Source organism: Taudactylus pleione, unplaced genomic scaffold (genome assembly GCF_031769625.1).
Source record: "Taudactylus pleione unplaced genomic scaffold, aTauple2 ptg000377l, whole genome shotgun sequence".
Taxonomy (NCBI): domain Eukaryota; kingdom Metazoa; phylum Chordata; class Amphibia; order Anura; family Myobatrachidae; genus Taudactylus; species Taudactylus pleione.
The window spans coordinates 7,843,073-7,857,494 of record NW_028284778.1 but is presented as its reverse complement, the minus strand read 5'-3'; the positions used below and the strand labels follow the sequence as shown (position 1 = coordinate 7,857,494).

At 50.9% G+C, this 14,422-nt stretch overlaps 1 protein-coding gene across 3 annotated transcripts in view; it reads left to right on the top strand.

Moving 5' to 3' along the window:
• Window positions 1–14,422, top strand: part of LOC148508114 (uncharacterized) — a 34,834-nt gene that overhangs the window by 7,965 nt on the left and 12,447 nt on the right. For all 3 annotated transcript variants that reach the window (XM_088445251.1, XM_088445249.1, XM_088445250.1), the window contains exons 2-6: window positions 4,412–4,554; window positions 5,109–5,300; window positions 5,419–5,497; window positions 5,614–5,711; window positions 5,866–6,310. In XM_088445251.1, coding sequence (XP_088301377.1) covers window positions 4,477–4,554; window positions 5,109–5,300; window positions 5,419–5,497; window positions 5,614–5,711; window positions 5,866–6,310 — 892 coding nt within the window. In that variant the 5' untranslated portion in view covers window positions 4,412–4,476. The remainder of the gene's footprint in view (window positions 1–4,411; window positions 4,555–5,108; window positions 5,301–5,418; window positions 5,498–5,613; window positions 5,712–5,865; window positions 6,311–14,422) is intronic.

Sequence of the window (14,422 nt, the reverse complement as noted above, 5' to 3'; positions counted from 1 at the left end):
ACCCTTGTTATCTCTATTTCTACGAAGTCCATAGGGTTCCACAGGACTCCCGCCCTGTCGCACCTGTGCTGCAGATGGGCTTTGCTCTGGTCACCGGTTTTCCGTCTCCCTCTGGTGAGAATGTGATTCTTGTATGTGTCCAGATCTTTGTTCTCTCTCTTCCTTCTCCTCCTCCGGCCTATGGCTTGGTAACTAACTGAGGTGCCTTGGCCCGGGGGCGGGGTATAGGAGGGGGACCTAGTGCATCCTGGGAGGCTGAAAGCTTAACTCTTTGGTGCCCTGCGACTGACGTCACACCTATACCCCAAGGTATCCTGTGGAACCCTATGGACTTCGTAGAAATAGAGATAACAAGGGTAAGTTCTTACCATATCTCATATTATTTAGTGCTGGCACCAACAAAAAATATTTTTGGTACAGCCCTCAGATACTGGCCGCTATTGCAGGCTACACATTGTAGTTTTTATACAGCAGCTCCACAGATACTGTCCCCACTTGCAGGCTCCCAAATATTGTCCCCACAGATTTTTTTATCCAGCTCCAAAACAGAGAGTGGACGCAGGTCTACTCTATTTAAACAGTTCAGGCAACTGTTTCCGCCTGAACAGTGCGCCTGTGCTTTTATACAGGGGGAGGGATCTTTGCCCTGCAGTCTACACCGCCCCTGCACTGTGATGGACAACGTCCCTCCCGCCCCATTGCAGTATCCCCTGCCCGGCACTCTCACCCACCCCAATGCCACCTCCCCCGTTGCATAGCCGCATCCCCTGCCCGGCACCTCCCCCGTCCCAATGCAGCGGCCCCTGCCCGGCACCTCCCCCGTTGCATAGCCGCATCCCCTGCCCGGCACCTCCCCCGTCGCATAGCCGCATCCCCTGCCCGGCACCTCCCCCGGACCCAATGCAGCGTCTCCTGCCCGGCACCTCCCCCCGCCCCAATGCGCTGCGTCCCAAAACCCTCATGAACATGTGACGTCGGCATGTCCGGCACCCGTGTCAACAAAGACACATTAAGGGTGACCGGGCGGGAGGAGGCGTTGCGCATGCGCATTGTGGCGGGTGGGGGGAGTGCAAAGTACCGAGCGGTAGCAGTTTCTTGCCGGGTGATGCACCCGGAACATACAGCCTGGGGAGAACACTGTGTAAGAAAAAAAGGTAATCCCTGGCTGAGGAGATGAATTTGGCCCTTATTGATTGCTTAGATTGCTTATTATTTCTTTCTGTTCATTTTCTCTCCAGTATCTTCCTTCTAGTATCTTCCCTCCAGTCTCTTCTCTCTCTCGGTTTCTAGGGTTTTTTCTCTCCTCTTTATATTCCTATTGTTCCCATCTGTGTTTCTCACAGCTGCTCTGAGCGATCCAGGTCCTGTCTGTGTTTCTCACAGCTGCTCTGAGCGATCCAGGTGCTGTCTGTGTTCCTCACAGCTGCTCTGAGTGATCCAGGTCCCGTTTGTGTTCCTCACAACTGCTCTGAGCAACATAGGTCCCGTTTGTATTCCTCACAGCTGCTCTGAGTGAACCAGGTCCAGCCTGTGTTCCTCACAGCTGCTTTGAGCAATCCAGGTCCCATGTGTATTACTCACAGGTGCACTGAGTGGTCCAGGTCCCGTCTGTGTTCCTCACAACTGCTGTCCCGTCTGTGTTCCTCACAGCTGCTCTTAGCGATCCAAGGGCCTGATTCAGACCCGGTCGCTAATCCACGAACGCACACTATGGCCGATAGTTGACCCTCTGCGCATACATATGCGTCGCAGTGCACGTGCGCAAGCCAGTCACTGCAATCGTGAATCATGCACTCGTAGCTGAAAGACTGAGCGCTACTTTGAGTGACAATGCCGTTTGAGGGTGGTAACAGGGAAAGGTGCTGGAAGCAGGGGGAGTGGATGTGCAAACGTAGGCATATCTGAGCATCAAAACTGCGTTCTTTGGGCGTGCATAAATAGCATGGAAGCATCATTGTACACGTCACCTGGTTGTATTTCAGCCTGCTGTGAACGCAGTGCTCAAGGGCTGCGAGCATGTCCGATGGCTCTCAATGTCACTGAAATATCATACACTTCCTGGAGAGGACGTGTGCTAAGAAAGAAAAGTGGGTGTCATTACAGCAGTGTGCGATCACTCTGCCGTCTCTCTCTAAGACATAGAGGGCATCCATAAGCCTGTCCGTGCGACCACGAAAATTTGCATACCCGGCCCCTGATGACTGCGAAAGTGCGCTGCGTTGCGTCCGGGTCTGAATCGCCCCCAGGTCCCATCTGTGTACCTCACACCTGTTCTGAGCGATCCAGGTCTCGTCTGTATTCCTCACAGCTGCTGTGAGCGATCCATGGGCCTGATTCAGAGCCGGACGCTCTGACCAGAGCGCTCGCTCTGAATCAGGGCCCTCCTCCATGAAAATGGAGCGTCCTCCTGGACACTCGTATAGCTGTGGGTGACCACCGACAGCTATAGCGAGCGTCCATGATGATGGTCGTGATGGTCAAAGACTATCGCGACCATCAGGCTTGCAACGGAGACCCTGCGGTAGGGTCTCGCTGCCGCAAGCCCTGGAGTGATTTTGGCTCTATCAGAGCCAAAATCACTCCCACTGACATCACTTGCCACCACGCCCCCCGGCACGCCCACCAAAGGGGGCGTGCTGTTAATCAACATCGACAGCACGCCCCCTTTGGTGCGAGACCCGGAGCGACAGCTTGGCTGTCGCAGTCCGGGTCTCGCGCATGCGCACGACGGAGCTCCCTCCGTCGTACACATGCACAGTGGGGCAACATCGACCCGTTTGCGAGCGTCCTTTGCTCGCGAACGGGTCTGAATGACCCCCTATGTCCCGTCTGTTCCTCACAGCTACTGTGAGCAATCCAGGTCCCATCTGTGTTCCTCACAGCTGCTCTGAGTGATCCAGGACACGTCTGTGTTCCTCACAGCTGCTCTGAGCGATCCATGTCCCGTCTGTGTTCCTCACAGCTACTCTGAGCGATCCAGGTCCCGTCTGTGTTCCTCACAGCTGCTCTGAGCGATCCATGTCCCGTCTGTGTTCCTCACAGCTGCTCTGAGCGATCCAGGTCCCGTCTGTGTTCCTCACAGCTGCTGCGAAAAGGGTCCTGAAGTTCTCATGTCTTTTACTTAGGTACCAGATCATTTATTAGTGGCATACACAGGCGCAATAAGGAGCATATAGCTATAATGCTCAGCCACAGAGAGTTTTTATAATGTAACAATGTATCATATATATGTGCGAGGAATAATAATATATTGGCCATTTCTCAGGAGAGATTTATGGGGGATTTCAGGAATCACTCCCAGAACTTGTGAAAAAGTCTCTTTCAAAATCTCCGCAAATCCCCATTACAATTTTGTATGTATTTATGCATGGATTTTCTTTCTATGTATGTATGCATGTATGTAATACGTCTCTAGGAAATAGAGTGAAAAGTGTCATTTGTGTTATTTATGTAATTACGAGGTCTGTTATTCTTTTCTAGGGTGAAATTAAAACAGAAACCAAATCACCTGGAAAGCCCCCGTTTCTGTCCTATTGTTATGTTACTGGATGCTTGTAATGACAGCTGAGTCAGGAGCATAGTGTAATATAAATTGTTGATTGAAACAAAAACTTAGGGCCTGATTCAGACCCACTCGCGAGCGGCTGTCCGCTTGCAAGTGGGTCGATGTTATGCACTGAGCATGCGCACGACGGAGGGAGCTCCGTCGTGCGCATGCGTCAGACTCGACGAGCGAAGGAAAGTCCTTCGCTCGTTGTGTCCGATCAAAGGGAGCGTACGGCTCTGAATGAGGGCCTTAGTGCAGACAATGCAGAGCCAGGAGTGATACATGAACCGGACTGGAACTGGTGGTAACAGAAACTTGAAGGTCTGCAAAACTGGATACAAACAAGAACCATATGATGCAGAGTCAGAGTCACATGCAGCAATAGGAGAGACAGCATGAAGAGGCCCAGCTGGCTTTAGCTGCACATATTATAGGCTGGAGATATACAGACTGGTTACAAGCAAAAGCAAATAGCTGCAGAGTAGATGAGACAGACTCACAGACAGCAGTGGAGCTGCAGTTTGCAGAGTCCAGTAGACAGGAGATCAGGTTCATGCCGTGGAATACAATCCAGGGAAAACAATGACCAGTAGGGGGCGTGGTGAGCGGCAGGAATAAATAGTCTGTGAGGCAGGTGCATGTGGTTAAATAGGAGAGTGATAGTAACTTCTGCATGTGAGGAGACCATGTCAGAATACATCAGCAGCACCTCTGGTGGCACAGAAGTACTGCAGGCCAGATACACTATAAAGGACAGTTTCCTATCTCTGATGTAACTTATTTCCAGTGGTGCAAAGGGGAGGCTTACTGGTCACTCAGTGTTACATGTCTGTGTTATATGTGTTCTCTGTGATTTATTCCTAGAAAGTCCTGCTCTGAGAAACCAGAGTCTTAATTACACCTGCTGTATTCTCACTGATTCACTGAGGATGGACAAGGACGGAAGTCACAGGACTGAGAGGATCTTACATCTTATCTTGGAGATCATCTGCCTGCTGACTGGGGAGGTGAGACGGTCTGGGAGCATCACTTTGACATCAATTATATCTATAATAATACAGGGACATGACTAAGAAGATGACAGGGATCTAGAAGTGTCACAGTGACATTACTTTTATCTAAATTAATAATACAGGGACATGACTGGGGAGGTGAGGGCATCTGGTAGTGTCAAAGTCACATAACTTATATCTATAGTAATAAAACAGGGACATGACTGTGGAGGTGACAGTGATCTGGGAGTGTCACAGTGACATCACATATCTATATAAATAATACAGGGAAATGACTGTGGAGGTGAGGGAATCTGGGAGTGTCACAGTGACATCATATATCTATAGCAATTAATACAGTGACTGGGGAGGTGAGGGAATCTGGGAGTGTCACAGTGACATCACTTATCTGTAGTAATAATACAGGGACATGACTGGAGAGGTGAGGGGATCTGGGAATGTCACAGCGACATCACTGATATCTATAGTAATAATACAGGGACATGACAGGGGGGTAAGGGGATCTCAGAGTGTAAGTACTGATATTTGGTGTCTCCCCCAATACACAGGATTACACAGTAGTGAAGAAGACATCCGATGATTTTGAGACACCCAGCAGCCATCCATGTATGTCAGGAGGGCTCAGCAAAACCCAGAGCCCCATCACGGTGCCTCCACCTCACTCACTGATACATGAGAGGCACAATGACCAGAAGATCCTGGAACTCACCAATAAGATCATTCAGCTGCTGACTGGAAAGGTGACTGCTGGGAATGGAACATTATACAGTAACACTAGGGGATGTCTGGGTGATGACTGTATCATTGTGTCAGGTTCCTATAAGGTGTCAATATGTCACTGTCTATGTCTCCATACAGGAAGGGGAGTATATAGAGGAACACAGGGGTCTGCACAAGGACTTGATGATGGAGAATCACTGGCCCCTCATATCACTGGGTAAGAGGAGACTGTCATTTATTGTACAGGGGAGATCAGATATGGGGACCCCTATATACACATCATCTGATAATCACAAATATACAATGTATTCAGTCACTATGTGTCTCCTACAGATGGACCCAGTAACAGAAATACCCCAGAGAGATGTCCCCATGCTCTTTATTCCCAGGATTGTACAGACGAGAATCACCGGAACCCAAAGGAGCATCAGGTAGATGGGATTTAGGGTCTCCCCAATAGATCAAATTGACTGTCACTATATGATCTGTACAGAATCTGTGTGTCTATTACGCTGATATTATATTGTGTAATATTAAGTAATGACATCAGACATTATGCAATTTTTTATTCTCTGATTTAATTAGGGTGAATATCTGATTAATATTAAGATGAATGATGTAGAGGGAAAAGAAGAGACGTATGTGACTGATATGAAGACAAAAGATAAAAAGGGAGAAGAGGAGATGTTTGTGACTGTTATGAAGGTAGATGATACAGAGGGAGAAGAAGAGACGTATGTGACTGATATGAAGGTAGATACAGAGGGAGAAGAAGAGACGTATGTGACTAATATGAAGGTAGAAGATACAGAGGGAGAAGAAGAGACGTATGTGACTAATATGAAGGTAGAAGATACAGAGGGAGAAGAAGAGACGTATGTGACTGTTATGAAGGTAGAAGATACAGAGGGAGAAGAAGAAACGTTTGTGACTGATAATAAGGCAGAAGATACAGAGGGAGAACAAGAGACGTATGTGATGGGTGTTCAACAGTGTAAGGAGGAGAAAATCCTTACTGATAGCAGCACAGGTGAGTAATGAACATTAAATACAGAAAGAGTCACATATTCTCCTTGCTCAGTCACTACAACGTTCTCACATCCTACACCCTCCTCTGTAACTAGAAACTAATGAGGAAAATGTGTCTGTACAGTAGGGTAGTCAGGAACCATCAGCCACTTTTATACTTCTGCTCTCCCCCTCATATCATATCACTGTGCGTTACCAGCCCAGAGATCTGACCAGTCTCCTCTCCACATTCTCTGGTGTATCTCATACATCAGGAGCCATCAACTCCTATTATACTCCTGCTCTCTCCATAACATCATGTGACTGTGTGTTACCAACCCAAATATGCTGTATAGCACACACCACAACGCATACGTCACACGAACTTCACCTTCTCACACAACCACACATTCGTCATTTTACAGTGTCCCAGTCTCTGTGCTTGGCTGCTCTGTACTGTTGTGCTTTAATTGCTGACCTGTCTCTATTTTCTGGTCTGCCCCACAGCTGTCTTCTTCTTTTTGCTTTTGCCCATCTGTCCCTGCACCATTCCCCTACCCTGTCTTGCTGCCTCCCCCGCTCTGTGCTCTGCACCATTCCCTTACTCTGTCCTGCTGCCTCCCTGCTCTGTGCCCTGTGCCATTCCCCTACCCTGTCCTGCTGACTTCCCCGCTTTGTGACCAGTGCCATTCCCCTACCCTGTCCTGCTGACTCTCCTGCTCTGTGCCTTCATCATTCTGTGTCCTATTGCTCTCCTTCCCTCTCAGCGTTTATATACAGTGACTTATTACCCTAAGTTAGTAATATGACTCTGGTGGGGCTACTCTCCCTGAGGATGACCAGAGGACCATATAGAGGCTGTTTCTACTTCAGGGTCCATAGGGGTCCACAGGGTGACCTTGGGGTATAGCTGGATCCTGGATCCTCGGGCACCACGGAGTTAAAGCTTTTAGCTGCTCCCAGGATGCACTTGGGTCCAACCTCCCCTATACCCCGCCCCCGAGCCACAGGCACCTCAGTTTTAGATGGTGCCCGGCCGGAGTCGGGTCACCCTGCGGGGTGGGCTGCAGGAGCAGCCCCCTAAAGCTTTTAATTTTTTATTTAACTTAGTTAAATTTATTTATTTTTTACTATTAGTTTTTTCTCTAGAGCAGCAGCGCTGGGCTGTCTGTACAGACGCCCACGCTGCCGCTCCTTCTCCCTGCTGGCGCCGCGACGCCAGCACTGAACTGGGGATCGCGGCGGGGGAAGCCAGAGTCTGTACTAGCCGGACTCTGGCTTCCCCCGGGACTGCTGCCGGAAGACGCCGGGGAGATCAGGTAAGCCGCGCACCGCTGATTAGCGGCGGTGCGCGGGTTCCTTTTAAATGCAGTCCCATGCCCCCGGTCTAGGGGACAGACCGGGGGCGCTAGCGGTGGCGGCGGGCCCCCCCTCCAGCGGAGGCATACCCCGCCAGACCACTAGACCACCAGGGTTAATATCGCGGCAAGCGGGATGCCGGCAACCCGGGGGTTAATATGCTAGCCAGGGGAGGAAGCCTTCCCTGTCTAGCGGCTCCTCCCCTCAGCTCAGCGCGCCTTTCAGCTCGGAGTCTGGCGTCGCTGAGCTGCAGATACTCGGCCACTCCTCCTCTGAGGTCTCCAGCGGCCATTTTCTCTGTGGCAGTGTGGATACTCTTAGGGAGCACGCGGACCGGTCCCCCTGTGTACCTCTCCCCTGCAGAAGGACAGTGTACACAGCGCTATAGCCCTCCCAGACACTGAATCTGGGAGGTTGATTGTAGTGGAAAGGTGCAGTGAGTATATCTTCCTGCATGGTATGTGACTTTTGCTAGTGCTGCCTGTCTGTGTCTTTTTTCTACTTACTGTCAGCCTGTACCTATCCCTTTCCTTCTCCTACAAGCCCTACAGGTGTGCGGGGGAAGGGTGTTTCTACTGACCTCACCTATATAGATCACGTATTTGTGAGGTCCGTCACATACAGTTGTGTGCTACACGGTGCCATATTGTGGGCTGTTGTTCAGCACACTGGTGAGTGCGCACGTTTTCTTCCTAAGTCATGTCTGAGGAGGAGATTGAGCACTCCGGGGCTCCGGTATTGTTCTCCTGCAGGCGCTGTTCTGCAGGAGTGGATAGGGAGGATTTGTCACAGGACGGCCTGTGCGGACGGTGCCAGGCGGTCCCTGGTACGTCTAAACCTCCCATTTCGCAGGAGCCACCATGGGCGATGTTTTCCCAGGTGCTGGTGTCCATCGCGGACCGTCTGTCGGTCACGACTGCCGCCCCTACTAGGGCGTTGCCCCAGCCTGCCATCCCCCATTCCCCGGGTGTCCCACAATTATTGCAGACTCCCCCGGGGTCTCAGCCTGTTGGTCCCTATGCGGGGTTGCCAATGTATATTCAGTCCACCCCTGTGGCACAGCCGGCTGTGGTGCCGTTTCAGGCTCCTGTGACAGCTCCTCCACCCTGGGTGGATGCGCTTTCCCACACTGTCCAAGATTTGGCGGCAGCATCTTCGGCTTTTCAGTCGATGTTGCGCAGTGACGTGCCCTCCAGGGCGTCTAAACGCTCAGTCATGGCACAGGCTGCGCATCTTTCGGATTCTGAGGGGTTCTCGGATGATGGTGAGGTACAGGATGACTCAGCCTCAGATGCCTCAGTCCAGGAGGTAGACACTAAGTCTTCCATCAATGTGCGGGCTCTGGTTAAGGCGGTGCGGGCTATTCTTCTGATTGAGGATGAGGCACCCGCTCCCAAGTCAAGGTATCCTAGTTTTAAAAAGGCTAAGGTTACTTCTACAGCGTTCCCCTTGTCTGATCAGTTGACTGATCACATGGCGGTGGCCTGGCAGACGCCCAGTAAGCGTTTCCTGCCACAGAAACGCTTGGCGTCCAATTATCCATTCCCGGAAGCGCATTGTAAGAAATGGGAAACTCCGCCTGCAGTCGATTCCCATGTAACACGCCTCATCAGGAGTGCTACTTTGCCATTGCCGTCTATATCCTCGCTGAAGGATCCTACGGACAGGAAGGTGGAGACTTGTCTAAAGTCTATTTATTCTCTCTCAGGGGCTGTAGGTGGCCAAGGCCATTGAGGGGTGGGCCAACGCCTTGGAGGACACATTTACGGATGAATCTCCGGACGTCCAGAGGGCGTTGTTAGGACAGATGAGAGATGCCGCCTCCTACATTGGAGAAGCATCTTTGGATGCTAGCCTGTTGACCTCTAGGGTTTCGGCGGCAGCAGTGTCTGCTCGTAGATCCTTGTGGTTGCGGTCTTGGAGAGCAGACGCGGATTCAAAGAAAGGCTTGGAGGCCTTACCTTTTAATGGGGAATTACTATTTGGTCCGGACCTGGACAAAATAGTAGATACCCTGGCAAAATCCAGGTCAGCCTTCCTCCCTTCAGCTACTACACCTGCTAAGGTCCGGAGCTCGGCGTTTCGTTCCTTTCGGGTTCAGGGCAAGGCAAAGGGTCAGTCCTTCCCGAGGCAGTCCGCACCCAAGACCGCCTCAAAGCCAAAGAAGCAAGCCTGGAGTGCTAGGCGCCCTTCTTCCAAGCCAGAAGATAAGCCTTCTGCGTGATGGGACGGGCCTCCCTCTGGGGGACCCCAGAGTGGGAGGCCGACTTCTTCAATTCGCCCAGTGCTGGCACAATACCACCACGGATGCCTGGGTGCGAGAAGTGGTCTCCCAGGGGTACGCCCTGTCTTTTCGGCACAGGCCGCCTTGCCAGTTTTTTTGCACAAGTCCTTCTCAGGACAAAACCAAGGCCTTGCAGGTTCAGGAAGCCATAGAGGCCTTGCTGACGGCGGGGGTCATTATACCCATACCACAGTCTCAACGTGGGATGGGGTATTACTCTACGCTGTTTCTGGTGCAGAAACCCAATGGCTCTCATCGCCCCATCCTCAATTTGAAATCCCTGAACAGGTTTCTCAGGGTTCCCAAATTCAGGATGGAAACTTTGCGTTCCATCATACTGGCGATGGAACCGGGGGATTATATGGTCTCCCTGGATATCCAGGACGCCTACCTCCATGTGCCTATAGCAACATCGCACCAACGGTTTCTGCGGTTTGCTATTCTCCACAACCACTACCAATTCAGGGCTCTACCCTTTGGTCTCTCCACGGCACCAAGGGTATTTACCAAGGTGATGGCGGTCATGGCGGCTCACCTTCGGAGCCAGGGGATACGGTTGCTACCGTATCTAGACGACCTCCTCTTGCTGGCAAGCTCCCCGGAGGTACTGATCCAGCATCTCCACCTGACGGTCGCTTGTCTACAGGCGCACGGCTGGTTGATCAACTGGAAGAAATCCTCCCTCATCCCATCACAGCGGATGGTTCATTTGGGGGCCCTGCTGGACTCTCGTCAGCAACGGATTTTTCTGACTCCAGAGAAGGTCTCCTCCTTACAGCTGCGGATTCACAGTTGTCTGAGCAGTGGCAGAGTGTCGGTGCACTCAGCGATGAGAGTTTTGGGGTCCATGGTGTTGGCATTCGACATGGTGGAGTTTGCCCAGTTCCATTCCAGGCCCCTGCAGGGGCTGATTCTTTCAGAATGGAACGGATTGCCACACAGGATCCGCTCTCAGATGCTGGTGTTGTCCTCGGAGGTGCGTCTGTCCCTAGCCTGGTGGCTGCAGACAGCGCATCTCCTGGAGGGGCGCCCCTTTTGGATCCCGGAATGGGTTCTGCTCACGACAGATGCCAGTCTCCGGGGTTGGGGGGCGGTGACAGGCTCCTTGTCACTTCAGGGTCGTTGGTCGGCGGAGGAAGCGATTCTTCCCATCAACATCCTGGAACTGCGGGCAGTATACAGAGCCCTGCAGTCGTCCGGCACCGCTCTTCACGGAAGGGCCGTTCAGGTGCAGTCAGACAACGCCACCACGGTGGCGTACATCAATCACCAGGGAGGGACTCGCAGTCGAGCTGCGATGTCGGAGGTGTCCCGCGTCCTGGCTTGGGCGGAGCGCTATCTTCCAGCTCTCTCGGCAGTTTTCATCCCAGGAGTCCTCAATTGGGAGGCAGACTTCCTCAGCCGTTACGATGTGCATCCCGGGGAATGGTCGCTTCATCCAGAGGTATTCCAACTACTCGTGGACAAGTGGGGGCTGCCAGAACTGGACCTGATGGCGTCCCGTTACAATCACAAGCTGCCTGTGTACGGGTCAAGGACAAGGGACGCAGGCGCAAGTCTGATAGACGCGCTGTCGGTGAAATGGCTGTTTCAACTGGCTTACTTGTTCCCTCCGATATCTCTGCTGCCTCGGGTCCTGCGCAAGTTCAAACAGGACGGAGGCACACTGATCCTGGTGGCCCCAGCGTGGCCCAGAAGGCCGTGGTACTCCGATCTGCGGAGCCTGTCCATTGACGCTCCGTACCTCCTACCTCAACGGCGAGACCTGTTGTCTCAGGGGCCCTGTCTTCACTCGGATCTGGGTCGACTATCTTTGACGGCGTGGCTCTTGAGACAGCCGTCCTGAGGTCTCGGGGCTTTTCTAGCTCCATTATTACCACCATGCTGAGGGCGCGCAAGCCTGCTTCCGCGAGGATCTATCACAGAGTGTAGCACACTTACTTTCAGTGGTGCGAGGCCAGAAACTATGATCCCCAGGTGTTCCGAGTTTCGCGTATTCTGGCTTTCCTTCAGTCCGGTTTGGACTTAGGATTACGTCTTTCTTCACTGAAGGTACACGTGTCTGGTCTGTCGGTGTGGTTCCAGCGCAGGATCGCTGCTATGCCGGACGTACACACCTTTTTCCAGGGTGTTTTGAGAATCCAGCCTCCCTTTGTGCCACCTGTGGCCCCGTGGGATTTGGCGGTGGTTCTTAGGGCCTTACAGGGTCCTCCTTTTGAGCCCTTGGAGTCAGTGGAGCTCAAGTGGCTAACTTTTAAAACTGTTTTCCTCTTGGCAATTGCTTCTGCCAGGAGGGTTTCAGATTTGGGGGCGCTTTCTTGTCGTCCCCCTTTTCTGATTTTTCATCAGGACAGAGCGGTGCTTCGCACTCGTCCTGATTTCCTGCCTAAGGTGGTTTCCAGGTTCCACATTAATCAGGAAATTGTTGTACCAGCCTTTCAGTCACCTGATCTTTCGGCTGGGGAGACTTCCTTAGACGTTGTAAGGGCACTCCAGGTTTATGTGGACCGGACTAGTTCTGTGAGGAAGTCGGATTCTTTGTTTATCCTCTTTGGTTTTCACAAGAGGGGTTGGCCTGCCAACAAACAGACTCTAGCCCGTTGGCTTCGTTCTGTTATTATTGAGGCTTATATGCAGGAGGGTTTACCTGTTCCAGCCTCGGTTAAGGCTCATTCCACTCGGTCCGTGGGCCCTTCTTGGGCTGCTAGCCGTGGCGCCTCTGCTGTTCAGCTCTGTAAGGCGGCCACCTGGTCTTCCATTCAGACCTTTTTGAGGTTCTATGCGTTTGACACCTTTACCTCTCAGGATGCATCCTTTGGGCGCCGGGTTCTCCTATCAGCACAGGAGCGTCCCCGCCCTTAGTTGGACTGCTTTGGGACATCCCCAAGGTCACCCTGTGGACCCCTATGGACCCTGAAGTAGAAAATAAGAGATATGGTAAGAACTTACCTTTGTTATCTCTGTTTCTACAAAGTCCATAGGGTCCACAGGACACCCGCCCTGACGCACCTGGCTTCATATGGGCTCTGTGACTGGTCACCGGTTTTCCGTCTCCCATTTCTGTGAGTATGGTTCTTGTGTGTTCCAGTCTTCCTTCTCTCTGTTTTGTCTCCTCCTCCTCCGGCCTGGGCTGCTTACCAACTGAGGTGCCTGTGGCTCGGGGGCGGGGTATAGGGGAGGTTGGACCCAAGTGCATCCTGGGAGCAGCTAAAAGCTTTAACTCCGTGGTGCCCGAGGATCCAGGATCCAGCTATACCCCAAGGTCACCCTGTGGACCCTATGGACTTCGTAGAAACAGAGATAACAAAGGTAAGTTCTTACCATATCTCTTGTTTTTTGCTACATACATATCCACCTTCAGAACTTTTTATAGTGTGGACGCAGTTATTGGTAATTAGCCCAAAAGTTTCCTGTGTGTATGTGTGAGGGAGGTCTAGATGGATATTGTGGTTCACCAACGTCGCTAGCTAATGATGCTTCCTGCTCTGTGATGATGGCTAGGGAACGTGACCCAGCAAAGTCTGCATTTGGAGGGAGTATACATTGGTGATGTGCCATCTGCCTGTCCCTGGGGCTGGGTCTATGACATGTGCTGATAATGTGCTTGTGCCATTTTATGCCAATATTTTCTCTGTTCATCAAGAGTCTTATTTGTAGATTGTACATTTGTACTGTAATTGTAATAATGTGGTCATAGTTTGTACCTAAATATTAAACATTAATTTATAATAGTTACACAGTGGTGTAGTGGTTAGCATTGCTATCTCTTTACACTAAAGTCATGAGTTTGATTCCAAACCAAGGTGCTATATGTTTGGAATTTGTAAGTGTTTCCTCTAACCCTCCAAAAATCATAGTGGTAGGTTGATTGGCTTCTCACACAAATTAACCCGTGTGTGTGTATCCATGTGGTAGGGAATATAGATTGTAAGCTCTAATGGGACAGGGACTGATGTGAATGACTAAATATTCTCTTTAAAATGCTTCTCAGTATGTCTGTGCTCTATAAAGTGCTTCTCAGTATTTCTGTGCTATATAATGTGCTTCTCAGTATGTATGTGCTATATAAAGTGCTTCTCAGTATGTCTGTGCTATGTAAAGTGCTTCTCAGTATGTCTGCTATATAAAGTGCTTCTCAGTATGTCTGCTATATAAAGTGCTTCTCAGTATGTCTGTGCTATATAAAGAGTTCCTCAGTGTGTCTGTGCTACATAAAGTGCTGCTCAGTATGTCTGTGCTATATAAAGTGTTTCTCAGTATGTCTGTGCTATATAAAGTGTTTCTCAGTATGTGCTATATAAAGTGCTCCTTAGTATGTCTGCTATATTAAAAGTGCTTCTCAGTATGTCTCTGCTATATAAAGTGCTCCTCAATACGTCTCTTCTATATAACGTGCTCCTTAGATGTCTGTGCTATATAAAGTGCTTCTCAGTATGTCTGTGCTATATAAACTGCTTCTCAGTATGTGCTATATAAAGTGCTTCTCAGTAT